At 46.5% G+C, this 15,785-nt stretch overlaps 1 protein-coding gene across 6 annotated transcripts in view; it reads right to left on the bottom strand.

Moving 5' to 3' along the window:
* Positions 1 to 4,569, bottom strand: part of Usp28 (ubiquitin specific peptidase 28) — a 57,698-nt gene extending 53,129 nt beyond the window's left edge. For all 6 annotated transcript variants that reach the window (XM_051197370.1, XM_051197372.1, XM_051197374.1 and 3 more), the window contains exon 1: positions 4,438 to 4,569. In XM_051197370.1, the coding sequence (XP_051053327.1) occupies positions 4,438 to 4,494 (57 nt within the window). In that variant the 5' untranslated portion in view covers positions 4,495 to 4,569. The remainder of the gene's footprint in view (positions 1 to 4,437) is intronic.
* Between the last annotated feature and the right edge of the window lie 11,216 nt (positions 4,570 to 15,785).

The raw sequence follows: 15,785 nt of genomic DNA, 5'->3' as shown, positions 1-15,785 counted from the left end.
CCCGAGACAAGGTTTCTCTGTATTGTTTTGGAACCTATCCTGGAACTAGCTCTGTAGACCAGGCTGGCCTCGAACTCACAAAGATCCCCTACCTCTGCCTCCTGAGTGCTGGGATTAAAATGTACGCCACTAACACCCCACTGTATTAATCTTTTACAAGTTTAAATCACTATAAGAGGTCTAGAAAAGGCTTTAGGAGAATAAGGGGAGCCAAGCGTGGTGCACACCTATAATCCAAGTACTTGGGAGGTAGAAGCAAGAGGATCAGGAGTTCAATGTCATCCTCTGTATCTTCAACTACATGGTAAGATCAAGGGCAGGCTGGACTACACAAGAGCCTATCTCAATAAAGAAAAACAATAACAAAAACCCCAAACAAACCAAACAAACTGCAAATAGAAAGAAAGGGAGGGGGAAGGGTAAGAGGAAGGGAAAGTAAAGCCTTGGAGCAGATTTGAGTATGGTGAGGCACACTCACAGTGCTAGTATATAGGAGGCAGAGATAGGCAGATCACCAAAGGCTTGAAAGCTATATACCAAGAACCTCTCTCAAAATAAACCAAAACACAAAACAACAAAAGCAGGTGGGTGGAAAAAAACCAGAATGAGAATAGAAACAGAGCGGCTAAAAGGCTTGCCTAGCATGCTGGAAGCCCACAAACACAAATACAATAAAGATACTAAAGTAAAGATGCTCACTGGCCTATATAGCAAGTCACAGGCCAGCCAGGGCTACTATGAGACTACCTCAAACAAAATAAACAAACAAAAGCCCCAGTTTGGAGTAAACCTGCCCTGACAGAAAATGCTCTGTTCAAGGCCAGCCAGGGTTACACAGTTATGCCCTCTCTCAAAAAAGAAACTGGTTGGAGAAGGCTCATGGCGGCACAGCTGAGATGCCAGTAGTTTAGAAGAGGAGGCAGGAAAACATGGAGCTCCATCCAGCTTGGAGTATAAAAACAAAAAACTGTCATCACCCCAATGGAGCTGAGAACTGGAGAGATGGCTCCAAAGGTAATAAAGAGCACTTACTGCTCTTACAGATGAGGATCTGGGTTCAGTTCTCAGCCCCTACATCAAGTAGCTCACAACCACTTCTAACTCCTAGGAAATCTGGTGCCCTCTTCTGGCCTCTGCACATACATGGCACACATAAACACATGCAGGAACACACACATGCACACAAATAAAAATAAACAGGTAAATTTTTTAAAAGGGTGTGTGAAATGACTCAGTGGTAAAAACACTCATCACACAGGCATAAGGGCCTGAGTTTGATTACCTAGAATCCATATAGAAGCTGTACACACAACAGGAGTACCTGTTATCCCAGCATTCCTACATACAGAAGGGTAGGAAGTAAAGAAACCCTCCAGAGTGCAGGGCCAACTAGCCTGACATATGCAGGGGAAACAGAAGACAGATCCTGTCTCAAACCAGGTGGAAAGTGAGGAATAACAAGCCAAGATAGGGGGCTGGGGGAGGCTGGAACTTTGACTTGGGTATGATGGAACAAGCTTGTAATCCCAGAACTCAGGAGGATAGTCTGAGTTCTAGGCCATCTGGGGCTATAAGGAGAAGGAGGGGTGGAGAGAGGGAGGGAGATGCAGAGAGAGAGAGAGAGAGAGAGAGAGAGAGAGAGAGAGAGAGAGAGAGAGAACGAGAGCATGCTATTGCCTGTGTTGTTAGCATCATTTTAAATGTCTTTGATTACAAGACACAACAGCACAAACCTATACTCCCAGCAGTTAGAAAGCAGACACAGGAATGTCAAGAGTTCAAGGCCATCCTCCCTTACAAAGTTGGAGGTCAGTCTGGGCTACAAGACAACCAATCTCAAAAACACATTTAAAAAAAAAAAAAAAAAAGTCATTTTGATGAAACAGAACACAGGGCTCCCCCCCCCCAATAAGAGCTTATCAGTTAATGTGCTCAAGATATGCACTCTCTGTGTGAGCAAAACTGTGGCTGAAAGAGTAGGAGACAAGTGGAGCTAACAGAACATAAGAGAAGCTGAGTACAGTGGTTCATGTCTCCAACCCCAGCACCAGGGAGGCTGAGGCAGGATGGCTGCCTCAAGTTCCAGGCCAGCCTTGGTCTCGCACAAAACATACAGACACACAGACACAGACACGCACACACAAAGACACCATGAAGTAAAGGAAAATGAGTCAGTAAATCAAGAGACAGCTAGAGAAATAAGGCATATGTCTCAGTGGTGAAGTGCTGGCCTAGAATGCACAAGGCCCTGGGTTCCGAGTGGGAGAGAAGGAAAGGGAATGTGTGGTGTGAATCCTTAGTGTTGCTGCCAAGGGCGACAGGTTCCTAAGAAGCAAACTGACATCAAGCTGCTTATCCTACCCTAACAGTAAACTTTCCTGCTGGTTTTTATCTAAGTTGAGAACTGATTAAAACACAGGAAGCTTTCCTTAACTTACCAGTCTAGGGGATTTAGAGATACCACAAAGTGTCCACTCAGATTCCAGAGCATATTTGTGGAGAACTGTTATTTTTCACTAGCTAAAATCATGGAGAGCCAGCCTATACATAGTTTTGTCTGTCCTTTGTACAGATGACCAACTGGGGAAGGGAGGGAAAGCATGCTAAGTTTTAAATAGCTCCAGAGTGTCGGGGGAGGATAGCTCCTCTCAACTACATTAAACATCTTTTAAGGGAAGGCAGAATGCCTCTGTGAATTCAAAAGAAAAGAATCCATCCTACATAGAACTTACCAAGAGGAAGAAGTTATTAATACTCTCCTGAAATGTGAAAGTTATGCTCCACATATTAAGTTCCTTCAACCCAACCTGTGCCTTCAGGCATTTTTATCCTAGCCTGAGCAAAAAGGGCAACAGTTATCAAGCATTCAAAACTTATCATCTGTCAGTCTGGGGCAAAATCTCTGGGAATACCAGTAAATGTCATCACTCTGAAGGTGGCCAGGAATCAGGCTACTGCAGCCAGCCACAGCCTGGGAGTGCCAAGCCTTCCCAAAATAGCTATGACTATACACAATGCTCATCAAACACCTCACATACAAACCCTCAAATAGGGAGTGCTGAAATAGGGGTCACTACTCAGACTGTGGCAGAGGTAAATGAAGATGCCATTGGTTAAAAGCCATGTGGTCTTAAATGACTTGAGCCCGGAACAAATTTAAATATGACTTGCTCTCCCTTAAAATAGTATCAATACGACAGTCTCAAAACCAAATCTCACCACCTGTTTTTAAGTTACTGTCCCCAAAACAAGTAGACAATCTCTGAAAAAGACAAAAATCAGAAAAATATGGACCCCCTGTATCCAAAAGACCTTGGTGAGGGTCTAACAATGCAATTTTATTCCAATCACAGAGAAACCATTCTCCTACTTTAGTTTCCTAGTCCAAGTCCTACAGATATCTTTTTTCTGCATGAATTTTAAAGAGCCTGCTATGCTTTAAACTCCTAGTCTGGTACTTGTCCACTCCATGTGATAGGCCCCAGGCTGATCCCCATCACGTCAAATTAATCAAATTAAAATTAAGAAGACATATGGTTTTTTTTTAAGCAGTAACAGACTTTCATATTCTAAATATTTTATGATTTTCTCGCTTGAAAGCACGGTATTTGAATACTTGGTACAGATTTTCCATTCTGTCTTTTAAAACGTGCAGTTCCTGAGGGGTGAGGATACAGTGTTACTTTGTAACACAAGATGACAGTCTCAAATTGCCCACCTCCCATGTTTCTCCAAGAGACATGACTAGCCTTTTAATGATCTCCAAACCAGTTATTTGAACCTCACCATCTTAGCCCAAAGACCCTTGTAATGTTTTTCAACCTTCTTAAAAATTAGGAACCCAATCGGTGTGCTTTTTTATTCATTGTGCTCTCCCCTCCTTCAAAATCTACAGTGATCAGTGGAATAATTGGGGCTGATGTTTTTCCAAAAGAAAAGGAAGAAACAAACGAAAAGCGGGGCGAGAAGAGGGAGGAGTGATGGGGCTCCAGGTCTTTTTTGCACTTTGTTGATAAACGCCGCCTTTAAGTGAGATAACTTGAGTCTGCTTAAGCCTCTGGGAAGCCACTGCCATAAAACTGATTTGAGAGTCAGAACAAGGCATCGCGGCAGAGCTTTTCGAAGTTTGTAGATGCCGGGTTCGGGCCAGACGCACACTTCGGGGTGACCCCGATGCCCACGATCTCACGTGCAACCCCTCCCGGTAGGGTTCCCGGCACCGAGTCCCACACCAGGTCCCGCTCAGAACCTGAGCGGGCCCATACACCCCGGCAACCTCACACCGGCGCGAGACCCCAGCCTCGTAAGTCCCCGGCGGTCCGGGCGTGCTCCCGCCCTCAGCCCGCAGGCCCCGGCCTCCGCCGGCCCGCGCCCGCTTGGCCCGCCGCGCCCCTCTCGGCCGAAGCTCGGGCCCCGCTACCCTCACCCGCCGCTCACCGAGCCATGGCCATCCGTCGCCCCTGCCGCGTCGTCCTGCTGCAGCTCGGCAGTCATGGCCGTGGCGCCCCTCTGCGCGTAGCCCCACTCTCCTCCTCCTCGTCGTCGTCGTCGTCGTCGCCGCCGCGGCCGCCACCGCCGCCCCCGAAGCCCGGGAGCACCGGGAGGCACCGCCCACACGTCCCGCCCCCGCCCGCGGCGCGCGCTGGAGGCCCCGCCCACGCCAGTCCGCTCCCCAACCCGCAGCACGCGGCAGAGGCTCCGCCCACGGCGCGCGCAGGAGCCCCACCCCCACCCCTTCACACACACACACACACACACGCGCGCGCGCGCATACACACACACACACACACACACACACACACACACACACACACACACACACCCCGCACGCTGACTCCCTCCCACCCTGCCTGCTGCTTGCGGCGGTGGCCCCACCCACACGCTCCACCCTCACACCCGAGGTCCCACTGAGGCCCCGCCCACACACTCTGCTCACGCCCTCAGCGTGCGCCAGAGGCCTCACCCACATGCCCGCCCCCCGGCTTGCGTGAGCCTAGGGCGGAGCTAATCCGCGTGCTTCGGCCCACGTGACCGTAGCCGGGCACTGACTAGCGGGTCAGCGTCGCGTCGCCTGCGGTTGCCATTTCCGCATTTGGTGCCCAGGAAGTAGGCAGCGAGGCTTCTGGGTCTCCAAGACTCCTTTCACCTTCCTGTGCTCGCATCTGTGTCTGGCCCAGCCCCAGGTCCCCATAGGCCCCGGTGAGGCTCCTGGGTTCCTTGTGCTGACACATGTTTCAACCAGACCTTCTAGCCATTTCCAAGTCTGGGGATGCGAAGAGAAACCTAGACGGACTCCAAAGATTTCTGTAAAGACAGCTGAGCGGACCAGAGAGCTCACAGAGCTCAGCATGATGTTCTTTATTCCAAACAGTTGCCAAATGTTCTAATTTTCCATTTTCAGGCCCTGTATGTGTAAGCTATGTTGAGCCTAGTGCATTTAGCCACATCCCTCCCTCTTATTGTTTGTGAGGAGGGTTTTATTGCTGGTGGTTTAGGTTTGGAATTTTAAGATAGGCTCTCACGTGGCTAATACTATTCCCAGTGGTAGTCACGGCTTGGTCATGTATGATGGTAACTTTACTGTCATGATGAACAATGTTTTACTTTGAGACAGTCTCATCAAGGTGCCCAGGCTGGCTTTGAACGTTCTGTGCTTCTGCCTTAGCCTCCTATGTGGCTAGGATTCTCTGAGGAACAGAACCATTAGTTGACTTTATAAAATTAAAAAGAGATTGGCTAGGTAGACTTACACAATCAAAGATGAGATGCTTCCAGTGTCTGTACAAATCATAAAACAGTAGGTATCAATACAAGAAGCTGCCCTGGCACTTGTACATCATCTACTGTGGATGCTGGGGCTCAAACCAAGGACCTCTGCAAGAGCGGTATATGGTTTTAAGCCCTGAGCCATCTCTCCAGCCCCCAGAAGAGCCATTTTCTTTGGTGGTGTAGCCACAGTTACCTTGTTCATGCTCCTTAAAGTAACTTACTCCTGCTGGTGCAAGCAGCCCTGACAAAGCTAGGCAGGTCACTTAAGGGTAGCTCCTTAAGTTCAGAAAGTAAGCAACTCCAAGGCTTCAGACAGCTTCAAAAGCTACCTGAAACTGACCAGATTAGTTAGCTAGGTCCCTCCCTCCCCAAACTTATATAAACAGCTAAGAGATGCTTTCAGATAAGCTGAGCTGCCTAGAAGAGGCTCAGACCAGCCAAGCTGCCCGGAAAGAGACCCACTCCAACTGTTAAGCTGCCTGCAAGGTGTGCAGTGCTCTTCAGGTTTCCAGCTTTCTGGGATGGTCACTCATGCTGCCATATGCTTTCTTTGTGAGTTATGTCTGCTCCTATAAGTGCCCCTCACCCACATTCCTGTAAATAGCCCTAATAAAATTCATTGGTTTGCCAAGTTGGACTTTAGTGATCATACTTTGATGTGTCACCAGTTGTCTGTCTGGCATGAGGAGGTGTTTGTTTACATCTCCCTAGGAATAGTGTCACACAATTATCGCTGAAAGGATGATAAGACGTAAAGTGAAATTAAAAAGAATAAATTATAAAAAAAATAAAAAACACCCCCAAATACAACAACAAAGAGAATGGTAATGCATGAAATTAGGAGGAGGCTCCTTGTAAAGAAGGGGTTCAGTGGGAGTGGGGTAAGAGAGGGTAATAGGGTAACTGGTCAAAACACACAATATACATATATAATAGTCTTAGAGCCTGGGAAGGCCAAACATGATGCCCACGCCTTAATCCCAGCACTCAGGATGTAAAGGCAAGTAAGTGGATCTCTATGAGTTCAAGGCCATCCTGGTCTACATACATAGTGAGTTCCAGGACAGTCAGAGCTGGGAGGCTGAGACTGAAGGGAGGTCTGGTCATGGTGGTGCATACCTGTAATCCTAGCACTTGAGAGACTGAGGCAAGAGAATTGTGTTTGAGACCAGACTGATAGTGAGTCCAAGGCTAGCCTGGGATATATAAACAAAAGCCTATCTCAACAAAGAATGAGCAAAGGGCAACAAACAAGAAAGATATGCACTGGAGTTCAAAGCAGGGTCTCTATGAACAGAGTTTTTATTAAGATGTGTCATTATGTTTCCTAGGCTGTCCTTCAATTCTTGATCCTACTACCGCAGCCTTGAGGCCTCCCAGTGCTGAGATTACAGGCCTGTGCTATCAGGCCTGGCAGAAACAAGCTTTTATTGAAGAAAAATATGCATATATTGGAAAAATACCTCATCACACTCAGAATTGAACACATTCCTGAGCGTGCTCAATTTGAACTCATATAAAGTGTTCAAAATGATGGCAGAGGTCTGGGGAGGGGGATGGTTCAGTTGTGCAGAGACTCTTGCAGCCAAGCCTGAGGACATGAATTAGAGTCCCAATACCCTCACCCTCACGATGGAAGGAGAGAACTTACCCCTGCAGGCTGTCCTCTGAGTGCCACACACTTCCAGTGGCACAAAGCACATAATCCCACAAACATCTACAAAAAATGAAGAAGTGTAGTAATAATAAAAATTGTCTGTATGTCTCTCACACACACATGCAAAAGTATACACACACACACACACACACACACACACACTCATACTCACTCAGGCAGACAGGAAAGTCTCTGGGTGGAGAGTTTAGAATTATAATGAGCAAAGTTTATCCTAGGACTCATAAAAAAGAGTAAATCCAAATGAACCAGCTATTTCTAGTTGGCTCCTTGTTTCTCTGGAGGTCGTTATCTGAAATAACAACAAAAAATTTTGAAGGCTCCATAATCAGTCCTTTACAGGACCAGCAGCCTTCCTTCTCCCTGTACCCTACCTCTGAAGCATGGGTGTTTACCCCTAAAAGTACCAGCCTAGAGGCTAACAAAGGCTCCAGAGATCAATCAACCACAGTGTTGAAAAGGAAATCAAAACAGAAACCAAAGTTCTACAAAGGGCATGTGCCTACTTTGTTGCTATACTCAAATCAGCAGGCCACAGTCACAGTATGACTAGTGGCTGGAGCTCTGACAGAAAACATCCAGGCCACTGGCTTTAGCAGACACACAAAAGTGAGGGATGGAATGTAAGCCAATAAGGACAGAAAACCAAAAACCAGATCCATCTATGCTAGTAGACTATGAGAAGAGTGGCTGGCCATGGTGCCATCACCCTGCTATCCTAGCACTTTTGGAAGCAAAGATATGAGGATGTCTGCAAGTTTGAAGCTAGTGTGGGTGGGCTACATAAAGTACTGGGTCATCTTGAACTGTATTAAGACCTTATTTCAAAAAAGAAAGGAAAAGAAAAAAGAATATATATACAAGTTCCAATAACTACTAAATTAAAAACCAAAACAAAAGAAAAACCAAAACCTACAACTAAAAAGCTAGTAGGTAATGAAGATAGGAAAGTAAATAAAAGGAGTTTAGGGATATAGCACCCTTAGAGGGCTGGTCTAGGGGTAGGCAATCTGAGTTGATTTTTAGCTGGATATAAACAGTGCAGAGATACAATGTATCTCAGTTGGCTGGAGTGCTTGCTTAGTATGCAAGATGCTGTGGGTTCAAACTCCAGAACCTCCTAAACTAGGCATGATGGTGTTCTGTGCCTGTATCCAGCACTGAGGAGTTAGAGGAAGGAAGATCAGAAGTTCAAGGTGATCCTAAGCTATGTATTGAGTTTGATGTCAGCCCACCTTTAAAAAAAAAAAGTCAAAGCAAAAAAGGAAGAAGAAACAAAAGCAATAAGAAGCCAGCTGGAGCCAAGTGGTGGTAGTGTGCACCTTTAATCCCAGCACTCAAGAAGCAGAGGCAATCAGATCTCTTTGAGTTTGAGGCCAGCCTGGCCAGCCTGGTCCACAGAGTAAGTACCAGGACAGCCAGGGCTATGCACAGAAACCCTGTCTCAAAAAAAAAAAAAAAAAAAAAAAAAAAAGCAACTCCAAAAGTAGATAAGTAGATAATAAGGTGAGAGATTTGAATCTGTTAATATCAATAATTACTTTAAATATTAATGATTCAAACATTCTAATTAAAAGGAAAAGCTTAACAAAATGGCTTTTAAAAAACAAGTACTTACAGCACCTTTTTACTATATGTATATGTACTGTGTGTATGTATTATGTGTGTATGTATGTATGTATGTGTATATTTGTATGTGCATTCCTAACCGTGGCAGCAGGAAGACTCCAGGGACTCGCGCTGGCTGGCCAGCCTATGGAAGTTAGTGAGTCTCAGGTTCAGTGAGAGACCCTGACTGGACACAAGAAAAAAGAAGGAAAGAAAAAGGTCAACAGTGACCTGATGTTGATCTCTGGCTTCCACACACATGAACACACATATTTGCACACATACACCCTTGTACCTGCATGCATGCACACATGCACATACACAGACACAAAATGCCAGTTTACCTTGACTGCCTCTGAAGTCATGGGCTATGGGAACAGGCACTAGTATGTGTTTGAAATTCCATGGAGACTGTTATATGTGGCCACTTCTACAAACAAGAAGACTCATACAAAAGCAAACAGGCTCACTTGTATATGGCCAGGATGAATTCCCACCCAATGATTAACTTCTGCTTTAATGCAAATGAAAATCTTTGGGAATGTCTGCTTCTGTTTTATGTTCTCACTGTACCTCCCCATCCTCAGTGAACTGGAACTCTGAAGTAGTGACCTATACAATAAAAAGGATGCAATCAGGTTGGGGACAACGTGCCTCTGGTAAAATTTACAGAAAAACCATTGTTTTGGGGAGGAGAAGAGCATCCTCTAGTAGGGGTAATATTGATTTGTAAATGGTTAAATGCATTTCTGCTAGGGGCCCGAGGAGGCATTGCCATTACAAGATGGCGCCCACTTCTGTAGGGCAAGTGGTAAACAACTCCATATAAGGCTTGGAGCCATCTGGGTTCGCACCTGCAAGAGTGCGCATGCGCGTGAACACCCTCCGTCTCAGGCCAATCCCGAGACTTGGTGGCTCTGCAGACCGGCCTGGACCTATCAGGACCTTACCCATGTCCCTGGTCCCTTTATAAGCAGCTCCCTTGGCTTGCTCGGGGCCCTTCAGCTCCTGCTCTCCCTCAACCAATGTGCTCCAATAAAGTGTGACTCAAGAAGGATCCTCGAGTGGTGGTGGTTCTTCCTCGCTGGCCGAGGGGCTCGCAGCACATTTCTGCACGATCAATCTCTGAAAAAGCTAATCCTTAGGGAAGAGTGTGCCTAGCATGGAAGAATTCCTGTTTCCATCCCCAGCACCACATACACACACCAGGCATTGTGTCTCTCCTGAAATCCCAGCCCTCCAGAGCTAGAGAAAGGGTCACAAAAGTTCATCTTCAACTCAGAAAACTGCACCTCCACCCAGTATCCTGCTGTTCTCTGCAATGGAGTGCCTTTCATGGTACCTGCAGATCTCTTTTGCAGCCCTGATACAGTTTCTTATGCTTCCACTGGGCTTCTGGGTGTTCTACTTGCCAAGGCTTTTGCTGGAAACCTCATTTGGACCAATAAATCTTTACCTGTCCAGGTAAAGAGTGGAAAACCTCTGAAAGTCCCCTCCTTCCCATGACCCTAGATCACAAAGATGTCTTACATCAATGGGGTGAGTGCAAGCCAGGCCCCCCTAGTGCAGTTTTCACAGCCAGGTTCCCCTGTAAGCCCAGGATTAAATCACTCCCTTTCATTTCCTGATTTCTATTGTGTAAATGAAATAAATCAGTTGTAAACAGGGCCTGATGGCTGGGAACTTGTAAGACCTTATACAATATACTCTCTAATAACATAATATGCTAAAATTCAACATTTTTTTAAATGATATTGTTTGATAGTATTGTAACTTTTATGTTTGTTTTGAGACAGTCTTGCTGTGTAGCCCATGCTGTCCTCAAGCCTTGGCGATCCATCTGCCCAGCCTCCAGGATGCTGGGATTACAGACTTGTACTCTCAGCTCTGTTTCAGAACTTTTCGGGGGTGGGAAACCAGAACTTTATTCCTACTCGTAGGGACTTTGCTCTTAAGGAGTCACTTAAGGAAACTAGAAGGCTCTTTTGAGTGAAGAGTTGAAGGATCAAGAGTGAAGGTTAGTGTGGAATAGATATCTAGTTGACAGTTGTAAATAGATAGGGAGCGGACTGGACGGGTGGGTGTGGGGTGATGTTGGGAAACTCCCAGAGGGAAATTAAGAGCAAAGTGAGAATGATAAGAGTGACATGACTTTCAAATAATCTAAAAACACAATGTATAATAAAGTTTAGGGTCCAGTGATGATGGTGTACCAGAAACCAGAGGCCTTAGATCAGTAACTCACTGCAATGGACATTTGCAAGTAAAGCTGATTGGACAAAAGGGTATACAGTGTGGCACAGCACAGCTCCCAGTGCCAGCAGGACAAATGAAGACCTGTGGGGGAAGTGGGAAAGATGGAGGAGCCAAGAGGGCTTGATTTATTTTTATTGCTGTTTGGTTGGTTGGTTTGGTTTTAAGTTTTCTTTTTTAATTGTCTTTTGCCAGGGGCAGGGTGGGGGCGAGGGGTGGATATGGGAGGACTTGGAAATGAGTGGAATTAGGGTGCATGATGTGAAATCCCCAACGAATCAATAAAGAAGTTATGTTTTAAAAAAATAAAGAATAACATTCAGGGTTGGCAGGATGCCACATCACGTACAGGCACCTGCCAAGGAGTCTGATAACCCAAGCTCAATCTCCTGAACCCACTGCCAAAAGTTGTCCTCTGACCTTCACAAATCAAACACACACATACACAACAAACAAACACGTAAATTCGGTAGTTTAATGCAGAGTGTGGGGATTGCCTCTAATCTCAGTCCTGGGAGGCAGACATAGGAGGATCAGGAGCTCAAGGTCATCCTCCTTTCCTGAGACCACCCTGGACAACAAGGGACTTCAGTTCAATAAACAAACAAAAAGGATGTTGTGTTGTTGCGCTTGGGTGGCTGAGGCAGGAGAGTACATAGGTTCGAGGCCACACAAGGTGAGACCTTTTTCTCAAAAAGCCAAGATAAGCAAACAAATGAATAATTTGGAGTCAGTTGGTTGCAGTTCTCTCACTGCACAGAATCTGTTTCAGCAAGCAGAAGGGCTGCCACACGGTGGCGCTCTGACTACATCCATCGCCAGAGACTGGCTTCCTGTGAGCTTTATTCTTCTACTCCTTGCTTGCCTTTAAGGGCTCTAACTAGAGGTCTGTCACACTCCAGCCATAGTTAGCCCCCCTATCATTAGTGCCAAGCCTTCCTCCTGGAGCAATGACAGTGTCAATTTCAGCAATGGCAAGGAGGGGACAAATACAGCTGTTGTGCCTTTAGAGTAATTGCTACAGGCCATTTGGAGACAGCATTATAATCACAGAGCTTATACAGACTTATACAATATTTCAGTTTCCTATTTTAAGCCCTGTTAGCATTCTATGTCATGAACTTATGAATATATTCAATTCATGTGAGTCTGGAATTACCTGCCCACAATTTTCCAATGTGTTTGTGCCCCCCCACCTTCAACCCCCTTCCCTCCAGAAGGCAGCAAGCTCTCATCTTACTGCTTTGCTGTCACCATATTACCTGTACTCAGACAAAGGCCACTCTCTGAAGACAAGAGAAAAACAACAAAACAAATAACTAAAAAGATAAAAACAAAAACACAAAAAGTTAAAAAAAAAAATTTTTAATCCACAAGTTCTCAAACAGCCTGCACTGGCCTCCAATTCACTATGTATCTATAGGTGGCCTTGAGTTCTCCATCCCCTTCCTCTACCACTCCAAGTGCTGGGATCACAGGCACAAGCTACTGCGGTCTTAGTTTCTGTAGTGTCATGGATGGCCCCAAGGCTTATATAGGCTAGGCAATCCTTTTACCACTTAAGCTATGCTCCTGGCTTCCTGACCACTGCCCCACCCAAGATAGGTTTTTGTCTTATGTTCTCTATGTAGCCCGGGCTGCCTTGAACTTGTTTTATAGACTAAACTAGTCTCAAACTTGCAGCCATCCTTCTGCATTTGTCTCCCAAAGGCTGAAATTAGAGGTGTATGTTACCAGGCCTGGTTACAAAGGCCTCTTTCTCCTGCCCTGTCTGCCTTTCTCCCATCTACTTTCTCCATCTTTTGGCCTTTTGGGGGGACTGAGGGAGTGGTCGGCTCAAGACAAGGTCTCTGTGTTAACAGCCTTGGCTGGACCTTGCTCTGTACACCAGGCTGGTCTTGCTCTCAAAGATCCTCTTGCCTCTGCCTCCTGAGTGCTGGGATTAAAGATGTGGCTAGGGCTTCCCTGGCTAGGGAAGAACACAGGAGGGTGTGGCTGCCTCTGCTCTGGTGGTTTCTTATCTTCAAATCTCCATCCCAAATTCCTGGTGCTTTCTTATCTTTCCATTTCTGATGTCCAGCACAATTCTTCGCATGGTAAGAGAAGGAATGGACAAGTAAATAAACAGCTTCTAAATTGGGTATCAGAGTTCACACCTGTAATCCTAGCACTCAGGCAGCTAAGGCAGGAGGATGGCCATGAGTTTGAAGACAGCCTGCACTACTACCTTAGTTAGGATTACTATTGCTATGATGAAACACCATCACCAAAAGCAGGTTGGAGAGGAAAGGGTTTGGCTGTTTGGCTTACACTTCCATATCACAGTCCATCATCAAAGGAAGTCAGGACAGAAACACAAACAGGGCAGTGATCTGTAGCCAGGGGCTGATACGGAGGCCATGGAGGGATGCTGCTTACTGGCTTGCCCTACATGGCTTGTTCAGCTGCTTTTTCTTTCTTTCTTTTTTTTTTTTAAACCTTCTTTTTATTTATTCTTTGTATCTTTTGAATCATGCATCTCAACCCCATTCATTTCCTGTCACTTTATATCTACCCTCTGCCCTTGCAACTCCCCCCCAAAAAATAAAAGGGTAAATATCATCACGGAAGCTGTAATGTGACATAGCAAATTCCAAAGTAAACCCTTTTATTCACACATCTTTATGTGCAAGTGTTCATTGTCATTGGTCTGGTTTGAGGACTCTGGTTTCTGCTATACTGTTGATGTTGGGTCCCCACTGGAGCTCCTCTTGGTCATCCTGTTGTTGCCCTGTGTCTTGGAGACCCTGGAGATCCTGCAGCTTTGAGTCTGCAGGACCAGCCCCTTCATGTGCTCCAGCAGATCATAGATGGGATGGATGTTGGGGTGGGCCAACTTATAACCCTGGTTCTGGGTCTGAGTAGTAGCAGGGTTGGTCAACCTACCAGGTCTCCCCTGTCTATCACAGTGAGCTCTCCAGCATTGTACTTGCTAGTTCACCCCTTCAAGTCCTGAGCAAGAGGTTGGGACCAGTTCCCCAGCTTTCACATCTTCAGGGACTGCTCTCCCACACCTACACCTTCCGGGCTAGCTCTATTGTGTTGCCCATTTGAGGTGTCGGGGGCATTCTCCCAAGAGTTGCAGCTGGTGAGAGGCAAGAACAGCTCTCCTACTCTTATGACCTCAGGGCCAGCTCAACCACCTGTTATGGGCAGCAAGGGGCTGGGGAGGCTGATCTCTCCCCCATCCACACCACACCACCATATGGCAGATGAGGGGCAGGGCCGAATCTCCATGCTCATGTTCTTGGAGCGGTTCACCCACATCTCTCAATAGGGTCAGCTCTTCTTTGTTGCCCAGATGAGTTGCCTTATCCACTCTCTGAGTACTGCAGCTGGTAAAGGGGATGGTCCACTCCCTCACCCTCCACAGGTGGCAGGGCAAAGGGGGAGGGCGTCTTTCCCTGCCCTTATCACCACATGGCAGACTAGGGGTTTGTGACCGACCAGCTCTCACACACTCAGGGCTATCTCACCCGCATCTCTGCCACCAGGGTCACCTCTACTGTGCTGCCCAGGTGAGGAGCAGGGCTGGCTTTCCTGAGTGCCGCAGCTGGTAAGGGGGAGGGTCAGCTCCCTGTATGTCCTAGGCAGTGAGGGGCATCGAGGGTCCAGAGGCAGGGAGTAAGGGGGGCATCTCTCCCCCACGCACACTACCATCTGACAGAAGAGTAGTGAGGACGGCGCTCCTACTCTCACAGCTTTAGGGCTAGCTCACTCGCACCTTTGGATTGGCTCTATAGTACTGCCCAGGGAAGGTGCAGAACCTGCTCTCCCAAGTGCTCAGTCTGCTTCCTTATAGAACCCAAGACTACTAGCCCAGGGATAGCACCGCTCACTGTGGACTGGGCCCTCCCCCATCAATCAGTGATTAAAATTAAGAAAATGCCCTCCAGGCTTGCATACAGCCTGGTCTTACCCGAGGCATTTTCCCAGTTGAAGCTCCCTCCCATCTTATGACTCTGGCCTGTGTCAAATTTACATAAAATTAGCATAACAACTACTAGAAGCTCCAGGTCAGCCTGGACGTAGACTCCAAAGTGAAACCTTGTCAACAACAACGACAACAACAGAACTCAAAAGGAAATCAGCAAGAGTGTGAAGCGAGGAGGGGGTGAGTATGATCAAAATATATACACAAGTGAAAAAGTCATAATAAAGCCTGTTATTATATATAATTAATATATCCAGAGAAGAAACTTTTTAAACATAGGGTTGGGCAATGGCTCACAAACATGAGGACATTGAATTCAAACTCACACCAACCTAAAATCCCTGTTCCAGGAGTGTGGATCAAGGGGAGGATAATTTCTGGAGCTTACTGGTCAACCAGCTTCCACTCTTACCCCTTCCTCCAAATATCTCAGCTCCAGGTTCAGTGAGAGATCCTATTTCATGGGCATAAGGCCAAGAGTGACAACACAGGACATCTGACATCTTC

This window comes from Phodopus roborovskii, unplaced genomic scaffold, assembly GCF_943737965.1.
Source record: "Phodopus roborovskii unplaced genomic scaffold, PHOROB, whole genome shotgun sequence".
NCBI classification, from domain to species: domain Eukaryota; kingdom Metazoa; phylum Chordata; class Mammalia; order Rodentia; family Cricetidae; genus Phodopus; species Phodopus roborovskii.
This window is presented reverse-complemented; position numbering and strand designations above follow the sequence as displayed.